The sequence below is a fragment of the Polyodon spathula genome, chromosome 1 (assembly GCF_017654505.1).
Source record: "Polyodon spathula isolate WHYD16114869_AA chromosome 1, ASM1765450v1, whole genome shotgun sequence".
NCBI lineage: Eukaryota > Metazoa > Chordata > Actinopteri > Acipenseriformes > Polyodontidae > Polyodon > Polyodon spathula.
Genome location: NC_054534.1, coordinates 35048506 through 35068415, shown reverse-complemented (window position 1 = coordinate 35068415; position 19910 = coordinate 35048506). Strand labels below are relative to the sequence as shown.

The 19910-nt window shown below is 37.4% G+C and overlaps 1 protein-coding gene across 1 annotated transcript in view; it reads right to left on the bottom strand.

Moving 5' to 3' along the window:
- The window catches only part of LOC121317892 (netrin receptor DCC-like), a 267527-nt gene that overhangs the window by 82619 nt on the left and 164998 nt on the right, over positions 1–19910 (bottom strand). The window contains exon 8 of the mRNA XM_041253988.1: positions 2500–2656. Coding sequence (XP_041109922.1) covers positions 2500–2656 — 157 coding nt within the window. The remainder of the gene's footprint in view (positions 1–2499; positions 2657–19910) is intronic.

The following is a 19910-nucleotide window of genomic DNA, read 5'->3' as shown; positions in this document are numbered from 1 at the left end:
TTTCTTCTCAAATTAAATTAAACTTTAAAGTAAAACTAAGTCAACTAGACAAACACTTCAGAAAGCACTCGTATACAATGCACTTTCTAAAAGGACCTCAAGGCACTTTTTTTGTCACAAATCCTCTAACCTCCACACTACTTCTCAATAGGAACACCTGTTAGAAGTTGCAAGAATAGAACCGTGTTCAGTCTGTCCTGTACATAAGTGGGTGGTTCTGGCTCAGAAGCATTGGCTGGCTTTGAATGAACTATGGAGGTATTATGTATTATGGCTAACGGTGAAATGCAATATACTGCATCCATATGTATTATATCTAACCATTTCTGTTGAAAAATATGTTCATGCTTCAATAGAAGGAGCCCTTTTTTAGTTTTTACATAGAGTATAAGATGCACCGCACAACTGAATCCCTGTATATACAGCACATTAAATGGAGCCGAATTAAAATGGAATTAAAATGCATTAAAATAGTTTTTTTCTTCATTTATCTGCACATCCTACCCCACAACTTCCAAGTGAAAGAAATACTCTAGAAATCTGTAGAAAATGAATTAAAAATAAAAACTGAAATAGCTTGGCTGGATAAGTGTCCACCCCCCTTGTAATAGCAGTCCTAAATTACCTCAGATATAACCTATCGCTTCAGTTCCTATAGTTTCCCTCTGCTGGGTAGTGCATTTCAAAGCAAAGGCTCAACCATGAGCACCAAGGCGCTTTCAAAAGAACTCTGGGACAAAGTTGTTGAAAGCCACAGATCAGGGGATGGGTATAAAAAAATATCAAAGGTCTTGCATATCCCTTGGAGCATGGTCAAGACGATTATTATGAAGTGGAAGGTGTATGGCACCACCAAGACCCTGCCTAGATCAGGCCGTCCCCCCAAACTAGATGACCAAGCAAGAAGGAGACTGATCAGAGAGGCTACCAAGAGGCTAATGGCAACTTTGCAAGAGATACAGGCTTGTATGGCCAAGACTGGTCAAAGTATGCATATGACAACAATATCCCAAGCACTCCACAAATCTGGCCTGTATGGTAGGATGGCAAGAAGGAAGCCATTACTCAAGAAACCCCACCTTGAATCCTGTTTGAAGTATGCAAAAAAATAATCTGTAGCAATGCGGCAAAAAATTTTGTGGTCTGACAAAACTAAAATTGAACTTTTTGGTCTAAATGCAAAGCTTTATGTTTGGTGCAAACCCAACACAGCGCAACATAGAACACCATCCCTACTATGAAGCAAGGTGGTGGCAGCATCATGGCATGGGGATGTTTCTCATAAGCAGGGACAGGGGCACGTGTCATGATACAAGGGAAAATGAATGGAGCAAAGTACAGAGAAGTCATTGAGGAAAACCTGCTGCCTTCTGCAAGAAAGCTGAAACTGGGACGGAAGTTCACCTTTCAGCATGACAATGACCCAAAGCACACAGCCAAAGCTACACTGGAGTGGTGAAGGAACAAAAAGGTAAATGTCCTTGAGTGGCCCAGTCAGAGCCCTGACCTAAATCCAATCAAAAATTTGTGGCATGACTTGAAGATTGCTGTCTATCAACGCTCCCCAAGGAACTCGACAGAGCTTGAACAGTTTTGCAAAGAAGAATAGTCAAATATTGCCAAATCTAGGTGTGTAAAGTTAGTAGAGACCTATTCCAACAGACTCACAGCTGTAATTGCTGCCAAAGGTGCTTCCACCAAGTACTAACTCAGGGGGGTGGAGACTTATCCAATTATGATCTTTCAGTTTTGTATTTTTAATAAATATATTTTTTCTCAATAAAAACTTTTTTCCCCTTAACAATGTGGAGTATGGTGTGTAGATAAGTGGAAACAAATGCATGAAACTCTGAGGCACTGATACAACAAAATGTGAACAAAGTTCAAGGGGGTGTAGACTTTCTATAGGCACTGTATGTAATTCAAGCAGAAGAAACTATTGCAGGTGCAATTGATGGGAACAATGCAAAGTGCCCATGTGATAATCACTGAACCCAGGCATTTTGACATTATAAGTGTGCTTTCAGACTGCACTTGAATTTATCACAGTGGGGTATCAAATTAGTGTGTGCATTTTTTTTTTTATATAGTTTACAGTGCATTCGGTGTCCAGTAGCATTAGCATTGTAACTACATAGCCCATAAAATAGATTATTATTTTGGAAAGAAATAACACTGTTGCTGATCCTTTGTTAGAGTATTATTAATCCTTCTGAAAGACTTCTCTTTATATGTGCAGTTTTTTGTATTTTTTCTATTATTATTTTGCAATGTGTTGCACTGAAATCCTGTTAAACTGAATAAACTGTACATCTCATTATTGTGTATTTGTGTCAGTGTGTGTGATCTTGCAGCTGTGGCTATTATGACTATGTTAATGTAGGACATATTTCTCACCTTCCAGGGTATTATTGAAAACCATATTTTGTACACTCTTGGTGTTAAATCAAAGTGAAAGCAAGGATGGCGTCTAACAAGCCCTTGGCATATCCATCTTACCTGTTGGTGCCTTCTCTGATGAAGTAGACAGTGTAGGCCTGGACACTTCCATGGGTCTCCACAGGTGGGCGCCAGCTGAGGCGCACAAAGCGGCTTGAGACCAGGACAGGGACCACATCTCTGGGGGCAGAGGGGAGGGCTCTGGTGCTTGGGACAACTGAGGGGGTAGGAAAGGATCCAGTCAGAGAGGTGGGAGACACAGGGGTACACACTTGGGGGACAGGGGTGGGGGTCACCTCCACATGGTCTTTGGGAACAGAGGCACAGGGTACAAGTGCATGAGCAAAATGCATGATCACAAAGGTAAGAAAAGAAAGAAGAAAGTGGACAGGTTTAAGAAAAACACTGTTTTTAAGCACACACTTAAAATATAGGCATTTGTATGGAAGAAAAAAACACATACAAGTTTATTGTTTGTTTGATTTGTGTTTTTGCTTGGCTTTCAATATCTTTTTACGATGTGCTTCAGTTGGTTTATTGTTTTCTTTTTTTTTTTTTCTACATCAGACATGCAAATACATCCAATAAGAGTGCATGTTGCCTGCTTGTGCTTGAGGGTATTATGAAGCGGTTCTGTGCCGGAGGCAAAAGCATCATTTTTTTTTTTTATGTAGTAGTCGCCAATTGTTTTTTTTTATCATTTTCTCCCAATTTAGAATAGCCAATTATTTTTAGGCTCAGCTCACCGCTACCACTCCTGCGCTGACTTGGAAGGTCGAAGATGAACAAATGTTGACCTCTGAAACGTATGCTATCAGCTGGATGCTTTTTTTCACACTGCAGACCCACCATGCAGCTACCTCAGAGCTACAGTGTGTTGGAGGAAAACAAAGCTCTAGGCAGGTTACAGGGGTCACTGGATTGCAGTGAGCAGAGCACACCCTGGCTGACCTAAGCCCTTCACCCCCCTGGGTGGCACTTGACCAATTGTGCTGTGCCCCCTGGGAGCCCCTATCTGTGGTCAGCAGTGGAATAGCCTGGACTTGAACCAGTGATGTCCAGGCTACTCCACGTGGAGCACCTTTACTGGATGCACCACTCGGGAACCCCCTCAAAAGCATTATTTCTATTTGGTTCACTCAGTAATACCTATTGTGACCATGACAACGACCCTCAGCTTAAACCAAAGTTCAGTATATGTTTAGGTGACAAAATCCCCTAAGTTTCAACCAGGCAGCATTTATTACTGGAAATGTTTCATGCTGACTGGTAGCCATTTTCTCCTCAGGGAACTCCCCTCTTGTGGATAAAGTTTCCTAATTACAGTCTCTACTGTTGACCACATTCTCCATCCCAGCACCCCACTCCAGAGTCCTACTTGTACAGTATTATATCGACAGTCTCTATTTAGCTGCCAGTGTCCATTGTGACGACCTGCCTAGCAACTCCCTAACTAGCACTAGAAAATGTATTTTTCTGTGAAGAAACGCATCAATGAACGAATACTATCCCCCTCCATTTACACTATACCCATTTTCCTACACAAAGGGGCTGATCAGATCTGGCATAAGCAGTACATAAATATAGATTTAGCTTATTTTCAGGCAACAAAATTACCACTACATTTTTCACAAAATTAGCTGCCATTTTCCCTAATTGCAGGATATTATTCGATTGTAAAGATGCAACAGTCCAGAGCAAAAGACAAGAAGAGCCAGCAATATTGGTTTTATGTGACAGTCTTATTTTTCTCCCTAAGAAGAAATCACCCCTAGGTTCATTAGCAGTCTCTAACCTAATGCAGCCAATCAGTATTTAAATGATGCCTTAATGGGTTCATTATTAAAGGTTTCATTAAAATGCAAAAATCTAAATTGGTCTGCATGTTCGCTGAAGCTTGCCACATGTTTAGTGGATTAAACGCTGGAAAGAGCTGCTTGGGGGGCTTGGTATCATCACTGATCCTGTTCACTGATTGCTTGGATATGACCTGCTTGCAAAATTAGCATCCAAAAGAGAATGTTCCTATTGGTTCTATAGGACTTGCACTAACATAGTTATTTTTCTATACTGAACCATTACTCCTAAATTATGCACAAGCTTTAAAGTCCAAGTTCATTTTATAGTTCCACTATTCCTTTACCCTGCAGCAATCATTCTTCCAACTCTGTCTAGCAGTGGTTTGTACCGCTGGACAGTATCATTTTTTTAGCTTCTTTAGAAAATAATTTATAAAAATCACACCAAAAAGAAGCCACGAATGACAGGCCTTTGAGCTTATAATGTGAACTCTCTTATTTTTTGCAATATAAACCCATTTATCGATTCTGCTTCAGGGATTGCATGGATAATGAGTAGAGCATCAGTAAACGAAAAATGATAGTTATGTACAAAGTATATGGTAGTTTGCTGGTTATCCATATAGAATCCCAATCTGTACAAACAGTTTGAAGTCAAGTACTATACTGCAGGTTTTGCAGTTTAGAGTTGCTACGAGTAAACGTAGGCAATCAAACTCAACAGCTGTCACTCCTGTCAATTGTGAAAGCTCTCATTTAAAGCGTACAAGCCCTGGTGAAGAAATGTATGGTTGGTTTTAGAGAAAAACAACCTTTATTTTTTGAAAATCACCAAAAATGTTAAACAACCTAGCTCTTTTGGAAAGTGAAAAAGTGTAGAGGTCAAGCTATCTGTCCACCACTTTCAGCTTTGCCACCACAAACCATTTAGAATCTTTATCACCAGCTGGTTGCCCAGAGGTTACTCAGGCCTCTACCATGACACCAAGGGCTGAAGGTAAGCAATCATTTAAACAGTGACAACTTGTTAACCCTTTCCTAGTACTTATCACCCCAGAACACATTTCACAGGGAGAGGATAAAGTTCTGCCTCATAACAACCATGTGTGGAACAATAATCCATTAATGGAACTATTTCAGCAACTAATTAATTAAAGTAATACATGGTCATTATTCAATCATAATTGCTCCCCACTCAGCTGCTCCAATCAGCATCCTTGTTGCTTCCATACATATTATGCTTACACATACACAAAGATACACTCCTAACCTGTTCAGGGACATCACAATGAGGCAATGGCAACTTATAGGCCTACATGTTGACTGGATGACCACAACGCTCATGCTCAGACTATAAAAGCCCAAGGTACGTGCTTTAACTATGTGTAGATACGTAGTTATAGTAGCTAACCATTATTAATAAAGGAAGTTATGTTTGATTTAATAATAAAGAGGTCTGGTAAAATAAATAATTGCATACATCAGCTAAAAAGGAAAGTGATGGGATCATGATTGACAAAATAAGTGCCTTGGCTGGGTATCAAATCACGGATGAAGTTTATGGTTTTGAAGATTTCATTTTTCCTTAATTTCCTATCCTTGATGGGTGGTCACTTGACTTCATGGTGATTCTATTTAGAAGATGAAGGAATCAATACCTTTCTGTTTCCATATTTATTGGTAACATTGTAAAATAATGGCTGCATATTCATATGGATTTTGATAGAATTTAATAGCATTACATAGGGGTAATATCTGAATAACACATGTCTTGTTATTTTGTAGTACGTTTTCTGTTTCTGAAGATAATTGTTTTAAAATGTCCACACATTCATAATGAACTGAAATGGAACATACAGAAATAGCACATAATGCATTGGAATGTATGGGAATTTGCAGCCACTATTTTAAAGTGCAACCTCTTTGTTTTTTAATCATTCTATTAATAGCTTTATTTAGAGCACTGTAAGTATATTTGCACCTGTTGTTATTCCAGATGTCTGAGCTGCAGAATAATTAATTCTGCGCCCAGGAATTCTTTAAGCATGCCCAAAAGCTAAGTAAAACAGCTTACACAACTTACTTTATATACTGTAATGGCTATCCACCTTACAGAGTAAAAAACATTTACAGCATAATGTAGCCATTTATATGTTCTGCCTTTGTGGGATTTCCTTTTTTACTGTAGCAACTGCCGGGTATCCTAACACTCTGAAGCATCTGTTTGCATCTGTTTGCATGTTATTTTTTTATATAATACTAAATAAGTCAACCCTTCATATATTTGCTTGATCCATTGCATTAGATGTAACATTGCTCCTTATACTGTAGAGCTTGATGTAGTCTCGTTTAGAATGAAATTACAGGTCTGCTACCTGCTTGGGCTCGGACCTATAACAAGTGCACAATATGAGCAGGTGTCTTATTGTGCACTTGTTATAGGTATATATTTTTGGAGATCAAAAAAAATATAAGTTTGAAGCCTGTGAAAACAAAGCATCTGTGTTTTGTAATGATCCTGTCTGAGTTAATTATAGGGTTCTAAACCAAGTTTTTCAATTGAGATAGTGCACCAATAATTACCTTACTGTTGCATTTGTAACAAACACAAAAAATGATCAATTGCAGAAGCCTTTCATGTTGCAGTTCCAGGTGATTAAGTGCCACAGCTCCCCCACAGATCAATAGTGGATATAAGAAAATGGAAAGTAATCTGAAAGAAAATCCTTTTTTTTATATGTTCAGTTATCCAGGGGCTGATAAGGATGCTTCTTGAGGATTTTGTCATAATCTCTTGGCAGAGATTTTTAAAGAAAGAAATAAGAAGCATATGGTGGCAGGAGAATCAATCTAGAGAAACACTGGAAGGGACAGAGAGCAGCTAATCCCAAAAGCCAGATTACTTTTCTTCGGTATCTTGAGGGTAACAATATATTCAAATAAAGACAAAACTGTACCCCATCCATCTGCCAGTCCTCCCCCTACATCCCTCCTCTTATACTTTATACAGGGATGGGCAAAACAAACAAACAAACATGGGCTGCCAAGACGGCATACATGGCCATTCTACAATCAAATGAGGCGCTTATGTTACAGAATATACATATGAAAAAATACTATGGTATGCAACACAAAACTATATTATATAGGGTACCGTGGTGTTTTGGATGTAGCAAAGATAGAGATGTTATTACTATTATATTATTTTAAAACAAAAGAAAGGAAAAGAAAAAAATGCATTACACAGGCGGTTTAAATGAAAGTCATGTTACCCTTTTTTCTCCTTTAGCTGACAAAGTGGTAACAACAAGGAAATAATCTGAATGTCATTATTATTATTATTATTATTATTATTATTATTATTATTATTATTATTATTATTATTATTATTAATAATAATAATAATAATAATTTCTTAACATACTTACAATTGTTACAAAATATCACAGTACAAAGTATCACATTCTAAAATATCATAATACAGATAAGAGTAGTTATGAAAGTACAATAAGATCAAATTTAAGTAAGAGAAAAATAAAGAATATGGTAAGGTATAAGTAAAAGCAAGTTTGACTAATTATAGCAAATATTTGTTTATATGAGTAAAGTCCAGTAAGTATTAAGTATGATAAATGGATGAGAATGATTATCCAATTAGAGCAAATACAAAAATATGCTTATATATGCCAAAGGTTACCGAGTACTTTACAGTTACTGCTTTCAATAGTCTGGCCAGTAATCTTTAGATCAGCATTCATGCTTAGAATTCAAAGAGTTTCTTCTTTTTGCCCTTTTTATTAATCTAATATCAGAATTTTTCTTCCCTCCCCCTCCTATTCTTTACTAAATAAAATGACTGAATTTATTTTCTATAATTTGTGAATACAGTCATAAATGTAATCAAGCATAGAAGACACACAAAAAATCCATAACCACGGCCTAAGCTGTTCAAGGAGATTTGAAGGCCCGAGTTACTGTGTACTATTAATGAACTGTCTCTCAAACCGTTGAAATGAAATTGGCATATATTTATCTGAAGCAACACCCTACCCTTTTATTGCTATTGAATGGCATTAATTTCTTTTTTTTTTAAATTCTACTGACCAAAACCTGTTTAGTTTATGTATATGTTATGGTAAAAGTCTGAATCTGGTCATCTTAAGTTTTACTGGTAAATGTCAACATTTACCAAATAAGGTGGTAAATGTCTGAAATTATTAAAAAATAGATAGTTTTTCTGACATTTACCGGCTAATGTTATGATTTACCAAAGCATAATAGTCTTAATAGTTCATCATGCATTGTTTGGTTGTCACGCATTACATATGCATGTGCCAGCTTCCAAGTGGCTAAGTACGCATGTACACTGTTCAGCATGGGGTTGAAAATACGCACATTACGGACTGTGACGATATCAAAAGCATGGCTTTACTTCAATTATCTGCAAACACACAATATAAGTTTAATACTTAGTCTGCCGGTGCAATGTTTAAAACAAAGTCTTCTTAACACGGTTGTTCTTTCTGTGGAAGTTAGTTGTGCACCAGCACAGTGTAGTATCTCTGTGAAGGCTGTAGGCAAAAGCTTTTGTCATTCCGGAGGGAGCCCATCTTCTCCGGGACAGCTTTGAGATTACATCATTGCGTCTTTGTTGAAGAACTTCAGAGTTTGATGAGTTGAGAGCGATGAGATGTTTTGAGAAAAGAGAGAATCCAGAGAGAAAGAAAATCCTTGTTTTGAGTTTAAATAACACAATGCATAGGTGTTCCCTTGTACTGTAAACAAGTCCTTGTCGGTCCTTCCATTGGCTTACAGCATTTGATAGACAGTTGCGTGTCACACAAAAAGGGTGTGTTAGAAATGCAATGTATCCACCTATTTCGTTATCAAGGGATTTTACATTTATCATTTAAACCTCCTATTCAATATATCTTTAGTTACATTGTGACAGAAAGATAATGAGTTCTGGTGGTAAATCTCCCTCCCGACCTGTGAGGGCGCTAAAGAACGGGAGGAGAAGTATATGCAAGGGCTGGCCTGACAGTTCGTTTCTGGGACCGGGAAGCTGGTCAGCCTGGAAAGAAGCAAGAATCTGTTGTAAGACCGTATTGACCTGAAATGTAAAAGGAAGGCAGAAGGCACCGTTTACCAAAATGTCATGCGGGATTACATATAGGGGCCAGGGAAACGCTGATCTTTTCCATCTTTTGGGTAAACATTTGGTGGAGAGAAGGACTGAGAGAGGAGCGCTCATATAAAAAAAGGAAGACGTGTTACGTGTTTTGTGTTGTGTTTGTCTGTGTTGTAATTTTCCGTGTTTTTGCACCACCAGAGAGTTAAAGCACACATCCAGAGCTGTCGCCGAGGGTCAGCACTATCCGGATCACCACTGCACTACCATCACGAGAGAAATACCTGTGTTTGCACTCACCACCAGCACGACTGCACTCACCCAGGACTGGTGACCGTGTGTTCGTTTTTGTTCGGGACTGTGCCCTGTTTTGTTATCCCCGTGCCTTACACATTGTTGTTTATTTCTGGGGATTTAATGTTTTACGGTAACCAGACCTGGAATACAATAAAAGCACTTTTGGCCAGATTACAATTGTCTGCCTGTCACTCCTGCAAAGCATCACCGCTACACCTGTTCCCCCTTCACCAACCACTTTGCCACATACATTCATTAGAGAAGCATACACATTTTAGTTTCATTCTCTATAGAAAATTACGATTACAAGCATATAAAACACATCCTAATACAAAGGATAATATTCAAATAGATATTAGTTTATAATATTCATTTAAAACACAATAAACCCTTCAGGTTTATTGGGAAACTTATTTAAAATAACTATTAAACTTGTGTCTACAAGTTATGTAATTAAACATGATTCTAAAGTATTTTACCTAACGTTTAACACAATAATAGTACAACTGCACTGTAGCTTGGCTTGGCAAGTTTTATGACACCTTATGGGACTAGACAATCAGATAGCATTTTGGAAGACGAGCTTCAGAAAGTTAATTGCAAGGGGACATCATTTCAGGCTTTAAAATGACATGTATAAAAAATATTGCAAACACTGTTCTTTTAAGCTTGCCTGAAACAGTGCATTGCAAACACAGTCGTAGAAATTGGAAATTGTTGGTAAGATCACTACATTTCTTTAATGTCAATGTCTGAAAAATCAAAGGATTCCTAAAAGGAATGGTCACAGGTCACGTGTAATGGTTCAACAGAACCAAATGAACTTTTGCTTCATGACACGGTTTGCTTCATTTGGTTAATGAAGGGTCGAACCAGCTGAAGCTTCATTACCATCACTAATTTAGGGAATTTAATCCCACAGCGGTATACAAGGGTATGTCAGTGCAGTTGGTTGCTGGCGCGGGATACTCCTTCTAGCACACGACCACTGTTTGGTCAACTTTTCTTTTCTAGTTGCTTTTAAACAGTGTTTTGTTTTGCCTTTTGTTATTTATTATTTTTATTACACTGTGTTTATGTATGTTCTACTACAACAGGAAAACCATTGCTGATACCCTAGTGGCGGCCACCTATCACTACAACTAAGTCGCAATACAAATTGTACATATTGTAAATAAATCTTGCATACCTGCGTGGCGTGGCAACCTCTAGTCTCTCTCCAATCACCCCTGTCTTGCAGTGAATAACCCACATCCCTATTACATATGTATATGTACCTCACCATGCATAAATTAACTTCTCCCGCTGCAATTTTTTATTGGTATTTTTAAATCAATAGATATATTCCAGTCTCCAATTTAAAATAAATACATGTATTTTATATGTGTTGTGTGTGTGTGTGTGTGTGTGTGTGTATATATATATATATATATATATATATATATATATATATATATATATATATCTATATATATATATATATATAGATATATATATACACACACACACACCAGACACCATATAGCGAAAATAATAATAAATGTTAATAGTAACAAATTAGGGCCACATATTATTCCCTTTGGGTGACCCTGGCTCCCTTGTAAGATCCCTTCTTTTGGACGCTGGAACTAAACAGTTTGAGGCAGACAAAGCAGTAGGAATGCATGAGTGACCACTCTTTTGCACTGTTGTCACTGTGTTGTAGAGCCCGGGAATATGTCTCACTGTTCCCTGAGAAGAAATTCAAACCAGGTTGTCTTGAATGTTCAAAATGCATCACTGTAGGTTACAACCTGACCATTGTAAGATATTTAAGCAGTTTAATTTTAAAAGCTTTAATACTGAGAAATGTTGCTGATATATTTGCCTTTCCTAGTATTGCTACAGTTTTTTGTTTACTCTGTGTAAAAAGGGTTAACACAAACTCATAGTCTCTCTCCTGAATAAGACTTCAACTCCCCAATAACAACCCTTTATGCTCCAGGTGAAATGACAACCAAACCACAAACTATAAATATTGCAGAAGGCCCATTGTTTCTTTGTCAGATAAAACTTAATTTACCTTGCACTGTTTGGCTCTACCTCAGGCACACAGTGTCTCTGTGAGCTACATAAATCCTGCTGCAGAAGTAAATATCGTGATTTTATTTGATTTCATTTTATTGTGTTTATTTTCAATGGCGCACAAGCTGCTTATTTAAAAGTACTGGGAAGGTTCCATGTTTACCAGTTTCTGCCTACAAGTACTGATAACATGTTACTGTGTTACAGGTATTCATTTAGTACATTATCAAATAACATGTTTAATCTGTGGTTCTGTTGATTTTTTAAAGCAAACTGGTAAATAAAAAACAGTTCTAAACCTCCTGTCTATACTAACCAACAGTAGTTGACAAGTTACTGTGAAGCACATGGGCTGTGCAGATTTCCATAGACACTGTACCTACTGCTGTTTATTGGTAGCATACAACACACAGATCAGGCCTTTTGATAGGATTTTAGTGACCGCTATATGTACTGGAATATGATCTCTGTATTGATGTGTCTTAACCAATGTAGTGCCCCGGGTAACACAGTACTTGGTGCAGTACCTCCAGACAGACAAAATCTGTGATAGTTTCTGCATGCCCCTTATAGATTTCTTTTTTATAGGTTTTTGTCTAGCAATGACCTATATGAGCAGCTTGACTGGGATATCTAGTCTTGTGGTGTGGATAGGGGTTAAATAGCGAAGGTTGCCAATAAATAAATAATCTCTGCTGGGCTGTCTGCTTTCACCTTTGCCCCAGAGTCACATTGCAATTTATGCCGCCATCAACACATACCCGTAATCCAGTGCTTTTCACAACAAAACTCCTGTATCAGAAATATCTGTCTACAATCAAATTAACATGACATTAAATAAACACTGAAAGGTACTACAGGACTGAATATTCATAAATTGTTCATCTTACCAAACAGACCAGACACCACCTAAAATGGTAAGGAGTTATTTATTTGAAACTGGCTACATGCATGTTGCCATGGCAACAGACAGGGAGCAGAAGTTAAGCAGAACCTTTAGTCCTCTGTGGGAATGATGGGAATGGATGGGGGAGATTCAGTAAGGTCAGACATTTACCGCTGAATACAAATCTGCCATGTCTAATAGATGAAGCACTTTATTTTTTAGGTACTCTAGCTGTTTCCTGCAGCCAAGGAGAAAATAGAAAGACGCTCAACCATGAATGCCAATCACCCCATATCGGCTACTGTCATCTATTTACATGTGCCGTTCATGTTGGATATATTGCCTGACCTACCAGCGGCAGGGCCTGTACCAGCCATTTCATGTTGAACAACGGATGTGGATGGCTGAGCAAATTATCATAGGTGTCAATAATTAAAACATGGTCAAGTTATGAGCATTTGAGTGCTAAGTACCTATTCCCTGGGCTAGATCCCTCAAGCTGTTTCAATAATCCTGGGGCTTTTTCAAGCTTGAATCATGAATTTAACAAAGCATATTTCTCGTTAACCATACACATTAAGTAGGAGGGGCTGTGAGCATATTTTACTGTATGAAGAAAATGGAGACTTAAAAAAATGGAGGGGTAATAAAATGTCATGCCAGTAAAATAAAGTATGGATAATTGCTTAGCTTTTACAACTAAAGTTGATACACCTTGACCAGGTTTATTTATTGTTGTACTGTGCTGCAAAATGTTTAATATTCTCAGCAAATAATGTGCATTTAAGTTTGTTTCGCCTTGCTGTTTTCTTTTTGACAGCTCATTTACATGACTGATATAGTTTGTCGAGGAATATGCACATCAATATTATTGTAAATTCACTTTTACTGTGCTGTAATATATTACACCAAGGCTTTTGCTGAAACTAATGTTGACAGACATGGAAGTTTCCTGTGTATAAATCTTAGTCAATTTACTCCCTACCTTAATTTAGATGGTTTTTGGTCTCATCTAATCTGTAAAACAAACTATTCTCCCAAAAAATATAAACCACAGGTAGAAGTTCTATGAAACACTGAACAGTTGCATGTACTTGTTTTTATTTATTTATTTCCTGAAAAATATTCTTTATTTAAAGAAAAAAAAAGTGAAATACCTTTAGGATTACAAATGATTCACTTTTTTATTTTACAAGTTGTGGACAATACTATTGCTCACAATTGCCACGCAAGCGATGACATAGTAAACCTGAGATTTTCCCTTAGACACTCATTATGTACCATACTAAGTGCAGACAGAAGGGCTGCCCAGATGAGACGCTGCTTCAGTTAATGCTTACATCCAGGCCTCGACTTAGCAATCTAAAGCAGGCTCATGATGTGTGATGCCTTGCCAATTAACGGGTAAACTAAGAAATGTCTATGGCTTCTACAGTAGGTCAGTTGAGTTACAGTGTTTTAAGAGATCAATGGATGAGTAATTAGTTTGACAGGACCAGTCAGCTAGGCACTATTAATTTGTATACCTGTTCAAAACAGTTAAACTGAGACTCGCTCGCATTTACTTGACAGCAGCACCCGCAACATGTGTAGCACAACAAATCAGTTCATAAAGTACAGATCATAAAGGTTCAGCACCAACTGTGTACTGTTCACAGTTCTGGAGGCCAGTCAAACTGCCTTTCTATTTGCATAACATAAAGGATGAAAAATATATAATAAAGGAATATTTGCTAACATTGAAAACAGGCTGCAAAAGTTGCCACGACATTGTTATAAATGTCATGAAGTTCAATCTGGTGAATGATTTGCATGTTTGTTTCTGGTTCTCTATTTCTAAACCTGTGCATCAACAGTGTTCTCATATGATTTCTACACTGTTTACCACGTTTGCTAACAAATTGAGAAAACAAACGCCCAAAGCCACTGAAATCATTATTAACCCACAAAACCACACGTGAAATGAGACCATCTCTGTTTATTATTTTTACACTGTATCTCGTCGCTATATATGTGAGTCTCCCTTGTATGTTTCACTTCAACATCCAATTGAAGTTCGATAGATTCCTCACACAAATCTAACTTTAAGTAACAGCTTTTACTAGTTCAAAAAGCATATTTATTGTACTTATCTTATTTCATCTAGAGGGAATCCACACATAGACACATTCAGTGCCGTAACAGTAACATATTTGATCCTGTCCTGAACTAGTCATCTAGTATTTTCAACAATCAATTCTCTCGTACACTCATTAGTTTGATCAGTCATTATTGCAGGGCAGAAGTCCTGCTGCTGTAAATAGTGTGTGTGTGTGTGTGTGGGAATGTAAGGTTGGCAGGGGTGGGGGTAAATCTATTCCTGCCGGCAATCACAGATGTGGCCATTCCCCAATTAGGTAATTGATGCTAATTGGGGAGTGGTCACATGTAAGGAAGGATAAATCCTTTGTCTGGTGGAGGGAGTTAGGTGAGTTTGTTTGTTTGTTTGTTTGTTTGTTTGTTTGTTTGTTTGTTTGTTTGGTGTACTTTGATTTCTGTACCTTTAGTGAAGGCTACTGCCCAGCCTAAGGGTAAATGTTTATTTGGTATTTGTTTCTGTGTGTTGTTTAAACCTTTTAGTTTGGCCCTTGGGCCTTTTTCTTTTATTTGTGTGTGTTAATAAATGTCTGCACCCGCACCCAAACTGCAGGCTTCTGTCTCCGGGTCTCTTTTCTGCTGGCAACCAGCTTGGGCCGTAATGTTACCCTGTCACAGTCACCCATTATTTGTCCATGGCAGATAGCTCTTATTGCACCTCTGGAATTTGCAGTGATGTTTAATTCTTTACTGTTTTTTTGTGCAGCTTCCCTGATTGTCAAAGGGTTATATTTCTTAGATGTGAATCAAATAATGTATATAATACAGGGCCATAACCAGCCATGAGGAATCACAGAGGCACTTTCCCATGCACCCCCGTATGGTGTTGCTATAGTCTGCAATGATAGTAAAGAGCATAGAGGCTATAGATATCAGCGGGACTTTTAATTTATGCATATAGCAAGGGGTGAAATGCATTTTGTTTTGCAGCAAAGCAATGTATAAATGGGCCTTCATAAATAAGAACTGGTATGATTTTAACTGAGGCCTGTGCCTCGGGTGACTCATATATGACTACAGCTTCAAGGCTCATCAGAGAAACAGAGAGTTGTGTTTTTAAAACTATCTACTCGGGCACATCTGCATGCCAACAAAACAATTGTAATAGGATGATAGGGTGGGCTCTGTGCTGTTGTCACACAAAATATGAAAGTTTATAATCAATAGGGAAGAAGTAAAGCAGGCTTTTAGGACTCTAAACTCCCTTCTTCCACCAGCAATTAGGGACTGTGGCTCTTTAGCTGCAAGCAAACACTTCAGTAAAGAGCTATTAAATATTGTGGACAACAAAGGCAAAAGTTCCAGAAATGTTGTCCCTCATTAAAAGGGTTTACAAAAAAAAAAGAAAAGATTATGACTTGCATATTTCCTGGCATCAATCTGAGCATGCAAAAGGCTTTTGGCTTTAAAAAGGGAATTAGAGGCATTATAATTGTAAATCCAACTTTTTAACACAAAGGGATAAAAGCTTTGGAACTGCTACGCTGCCACTACCATCTGGAATCCCAGAATCTCAATTACAATTAAATTTCAAGCAGGTCATCATGCGAGGCAGAGGGGTATGGGGTTGGAGAGACACCTCTCAGGATTAATCTCTGAATCCCTAAGAATGTTATTTACAGATTATCTTTGGATCACACGTCTAAATAATTAATAATTAAATAAAGCAAATATGAATCCGAATTGAAAAAAAAAGAGAGAGAGAGATTGAGAGAGAGAGAAGCTTGCCAGTGAGACAGACTATTTTTCTCTGTCACTCAGAGATAAGATATTTGCATTCCACCAATTTCCCTATGAGGGTTGCTCTTATCATTTTTGATCTGACAGATGTAAAATAAAAAGGGACAGTTAGCTTATAGAGAAGGCTAAGCTTCGAAAATGTTAAATATGATTCGTGGGCTGGCGGTGGATGGGGGGAGGTTCATTTTAAAAGTGAAAGAGAAGTGTCTGCTTTGATCTTATTAAAAGAGGATGCCTTGAATTGCAGAATCAATTTGCAAGCTCATTACATAAGTCCATATTAAACTATCCAGTCTGTATTAAACACGATGAGTCGAATGGATTTGATTTGCATTAGGCAAAATGCCAAGGGTGTCGCATCGTTGTCACCCCCCCACACAAAAACACACCTCCCCCTGTGTTGTTGATCTGTCTAGTAATGCCTAAACAGTTATTAAATAATAAAGGGCTGCCTGGTTATCCAGGAGTGGGAAGAAAACAGTCAAACAAAGAATAATGCAGGACTGTGTCAGTGTCAGTGTTGAAACTTTTTTCTTTACATAAACTAGCTATCTTCCTCAATGGGAATGTCTCACCTGGGTTTTAGACAATTATTTTCTGGAGGTAGATGCAATGCCCAAATACCACTAATTTACACCAGGTACCATTACATAGGGTGCCACTACTTACAATTATTTACTGTACTTCACAGTCTTCACAGCAACTTAAGCTTTGTTAATGGTTCAAAACTATTCCATATACTACAATGTAAGAGAGTCCAAGAAAGGAGACTAACAAGGATGTCCTGTAATTCCAACTGGCTTTTTCCAAATCCTTTTCTCCCACATGGTAAAGGATTATACTGCAATACTATCCAGAGCACCATTTCAATTACTTCCCAGGTTATTGTATTGTATAACTTAGATATTGAAAAACATCACTATCATTTTACACCAACGACAGGTTTTAGACAATGAAACATACTGTTATTGTGTAAATAAATAATACTGTATGTTATACAATCCCAACAGAAGTAAATGTAAACAAACACTTACATTTACTACATGTATTAAATACACAATTCTGTGTTTGTGAGGGGGGATCTCCATTCAGTAAGAACTTGTGTTTGACAAAGAGATTTTCCAGATCAGATTAATGTAAGTAAATGTATTAAATAGTGTGACAAACTTAAGAAAATCGCAAGTATGTTAATGTATTCTGAAGTGTATACACAAAAACAATAAAATGTGTCTGTTTTATTATTTCATGTTAAACAAGTTCGCAAAGGGCTGTGGTTTGTAAATGCAGTAATTTAACTGAATTTGCTAAAAATATATCGTAATAATGGTCTTACTCCAAATGAATACAGAAGTCAACAAAGGGAATGTTTATTTTTGCCTGTCGGTAGAATACATTAGCAAGGGTTGTAAAAGCAAATTCATATTTATGTTAAAGTAATTGTAGCTAACAATTCCATAAATCTTAGCCCTTTTGCCCTTCCATTACATGCATATCAAATGTGCAATTTTAAAAGAAACATTATTTTCATTAAAAGACATGGTATCAGGTACTACTTTAGGTTAAAGGGAATTCAGTTTTGATGTCTTATTCTGGGGTTATCCCATGGTCATTTTACCTCTGCAGTGTCTGCTGGGTTCAAGCACGCTACTAGCATGGCAGTCAATAGGGGAAGCAGCTGATTGGTTATTGACAGGAAAAGCAAGTGAAGGGGTGGAAACAATTTCACTCTCCAGGTGAAATGACCTTGAAGTGCAGCACCGGATATCGTGTTTTGAAATGAAAAAGCATGTTTGCTGCAACAGGTGTTTCTTTCAAAAGCGCACATTTGAGACCTATAAAATGAATAGATGTGCATGGTGGAGACATTTTATACACAATTTAATATATAAGGGCTTTTATAATTACATACAGGCTGTGTTGTACAGAAACACTACATTATAGAAAGAAACCGTTTTGTGGTTAGGTTAAAAACATATAAAAATGGCAGAAATCGAAATCGAAATTCTATAAAGCAAATGGTGAGGCAAGTAAAGAAATAGAAAAGGAAGCAGATGCCATCTTGTCTATTTTAGGGTGAGCATTTTCTTTCCTTCAGCAAAGAAAGCTTCATATATTAACAACAGCATTATGTAACATTTATAATCTGAAGCGGCATTGTTCTCACTTGAACAAATTAGATTTGCCCAAAGTAATACACAGCCTGCAGCATAACCATTTAAAGCAACTGCATTTGGTTGCTTGGCTGTCAAGATTTTTTTTTATTTTCACGTGTTTACTCCTGTCATTTATTTACATGAGCACTTACATTACTAAGGAATTATGATCTGCACATTGGGCAAAGATCTTTACATAAAAGCAGAGTGACGCACTCCTGTAATTTATGAAGTAGATGCACTGATATGAGAGATGAGTGTGATGACTTATCTTTAAAGTGGTATTTGTCTTGACACTGCATTATGCTTCAGGACTTTAAACATCTGTTTTAAATAGACAAATGAAAAGAGAAGTAAAAAATGTGTAGAATAACAAGGCTTTTAGTTAGTGCTGGCAGCAATGGTGTTGTCTAGTTTACACAAACAATCTATGTTAAGTCCTCCTCATGCTGCAGAGGATGCTGTTATTTGTGTAAACCATAGGCAGTGCTAATTGGCATTCACCAATTAGTATATTTATGTGCTGCTCAGCAACCGCTACATAAATCATGGGTTTTAATGATGTTTGAGTTTTTATTTGAGAGGCAGTTTTATTCATGGAATTACAAAGCAGTGTCCTGTGCTTTAGAGGCAAGGCACATCTAAATGTGTGGAGCATTTTGTAGCTAAATAGTTTTCTATTGGTGCTAATAGAATTGATGTAAATATAATTTAAATGTACAGATCTGAGTTTTTGGCACACTGGTTTACATGGTGGTCTCAGTTGTCAACAGGTTCAATGTAGTCTTGCTAGTAGTTGCTACTGCATTCATGGCAGCTTTTTTAGTTTTCAGTCAACCTAAAAAAGGAAGCAACAGTACTGTAACTTCAACCCACAAAATCAACCTGCAGTATTTCCTTCATCCGTAAACTATCAATACTGCCATGCCACCTTTGGGTGCCAGTGCCACCCATTACTAGTACAGACTTCACAGTACTGACGCAGCTGGCTGCACATGGGGACCTGTATTTCCAGGCTGCCATAGGCTTTCAATTGAATCTTTTTTAAGGAGGAAGGGCAGTGCCCAATCATAAAAAAAAGGTATATATGAAATATTTCTTGTAGTCTAAAGGTCATTGCACACTTTCTGTTGCATCAGCATTATACAACAACTAAGAACTGGTTCAGTAAGCATTGGTAAGTAGATTTGAGCACATTTTTCACTTTTATTAACTTAAAAAGTATAAACCTACTTGCCGTTCATCATTTTAACATATACATGTTC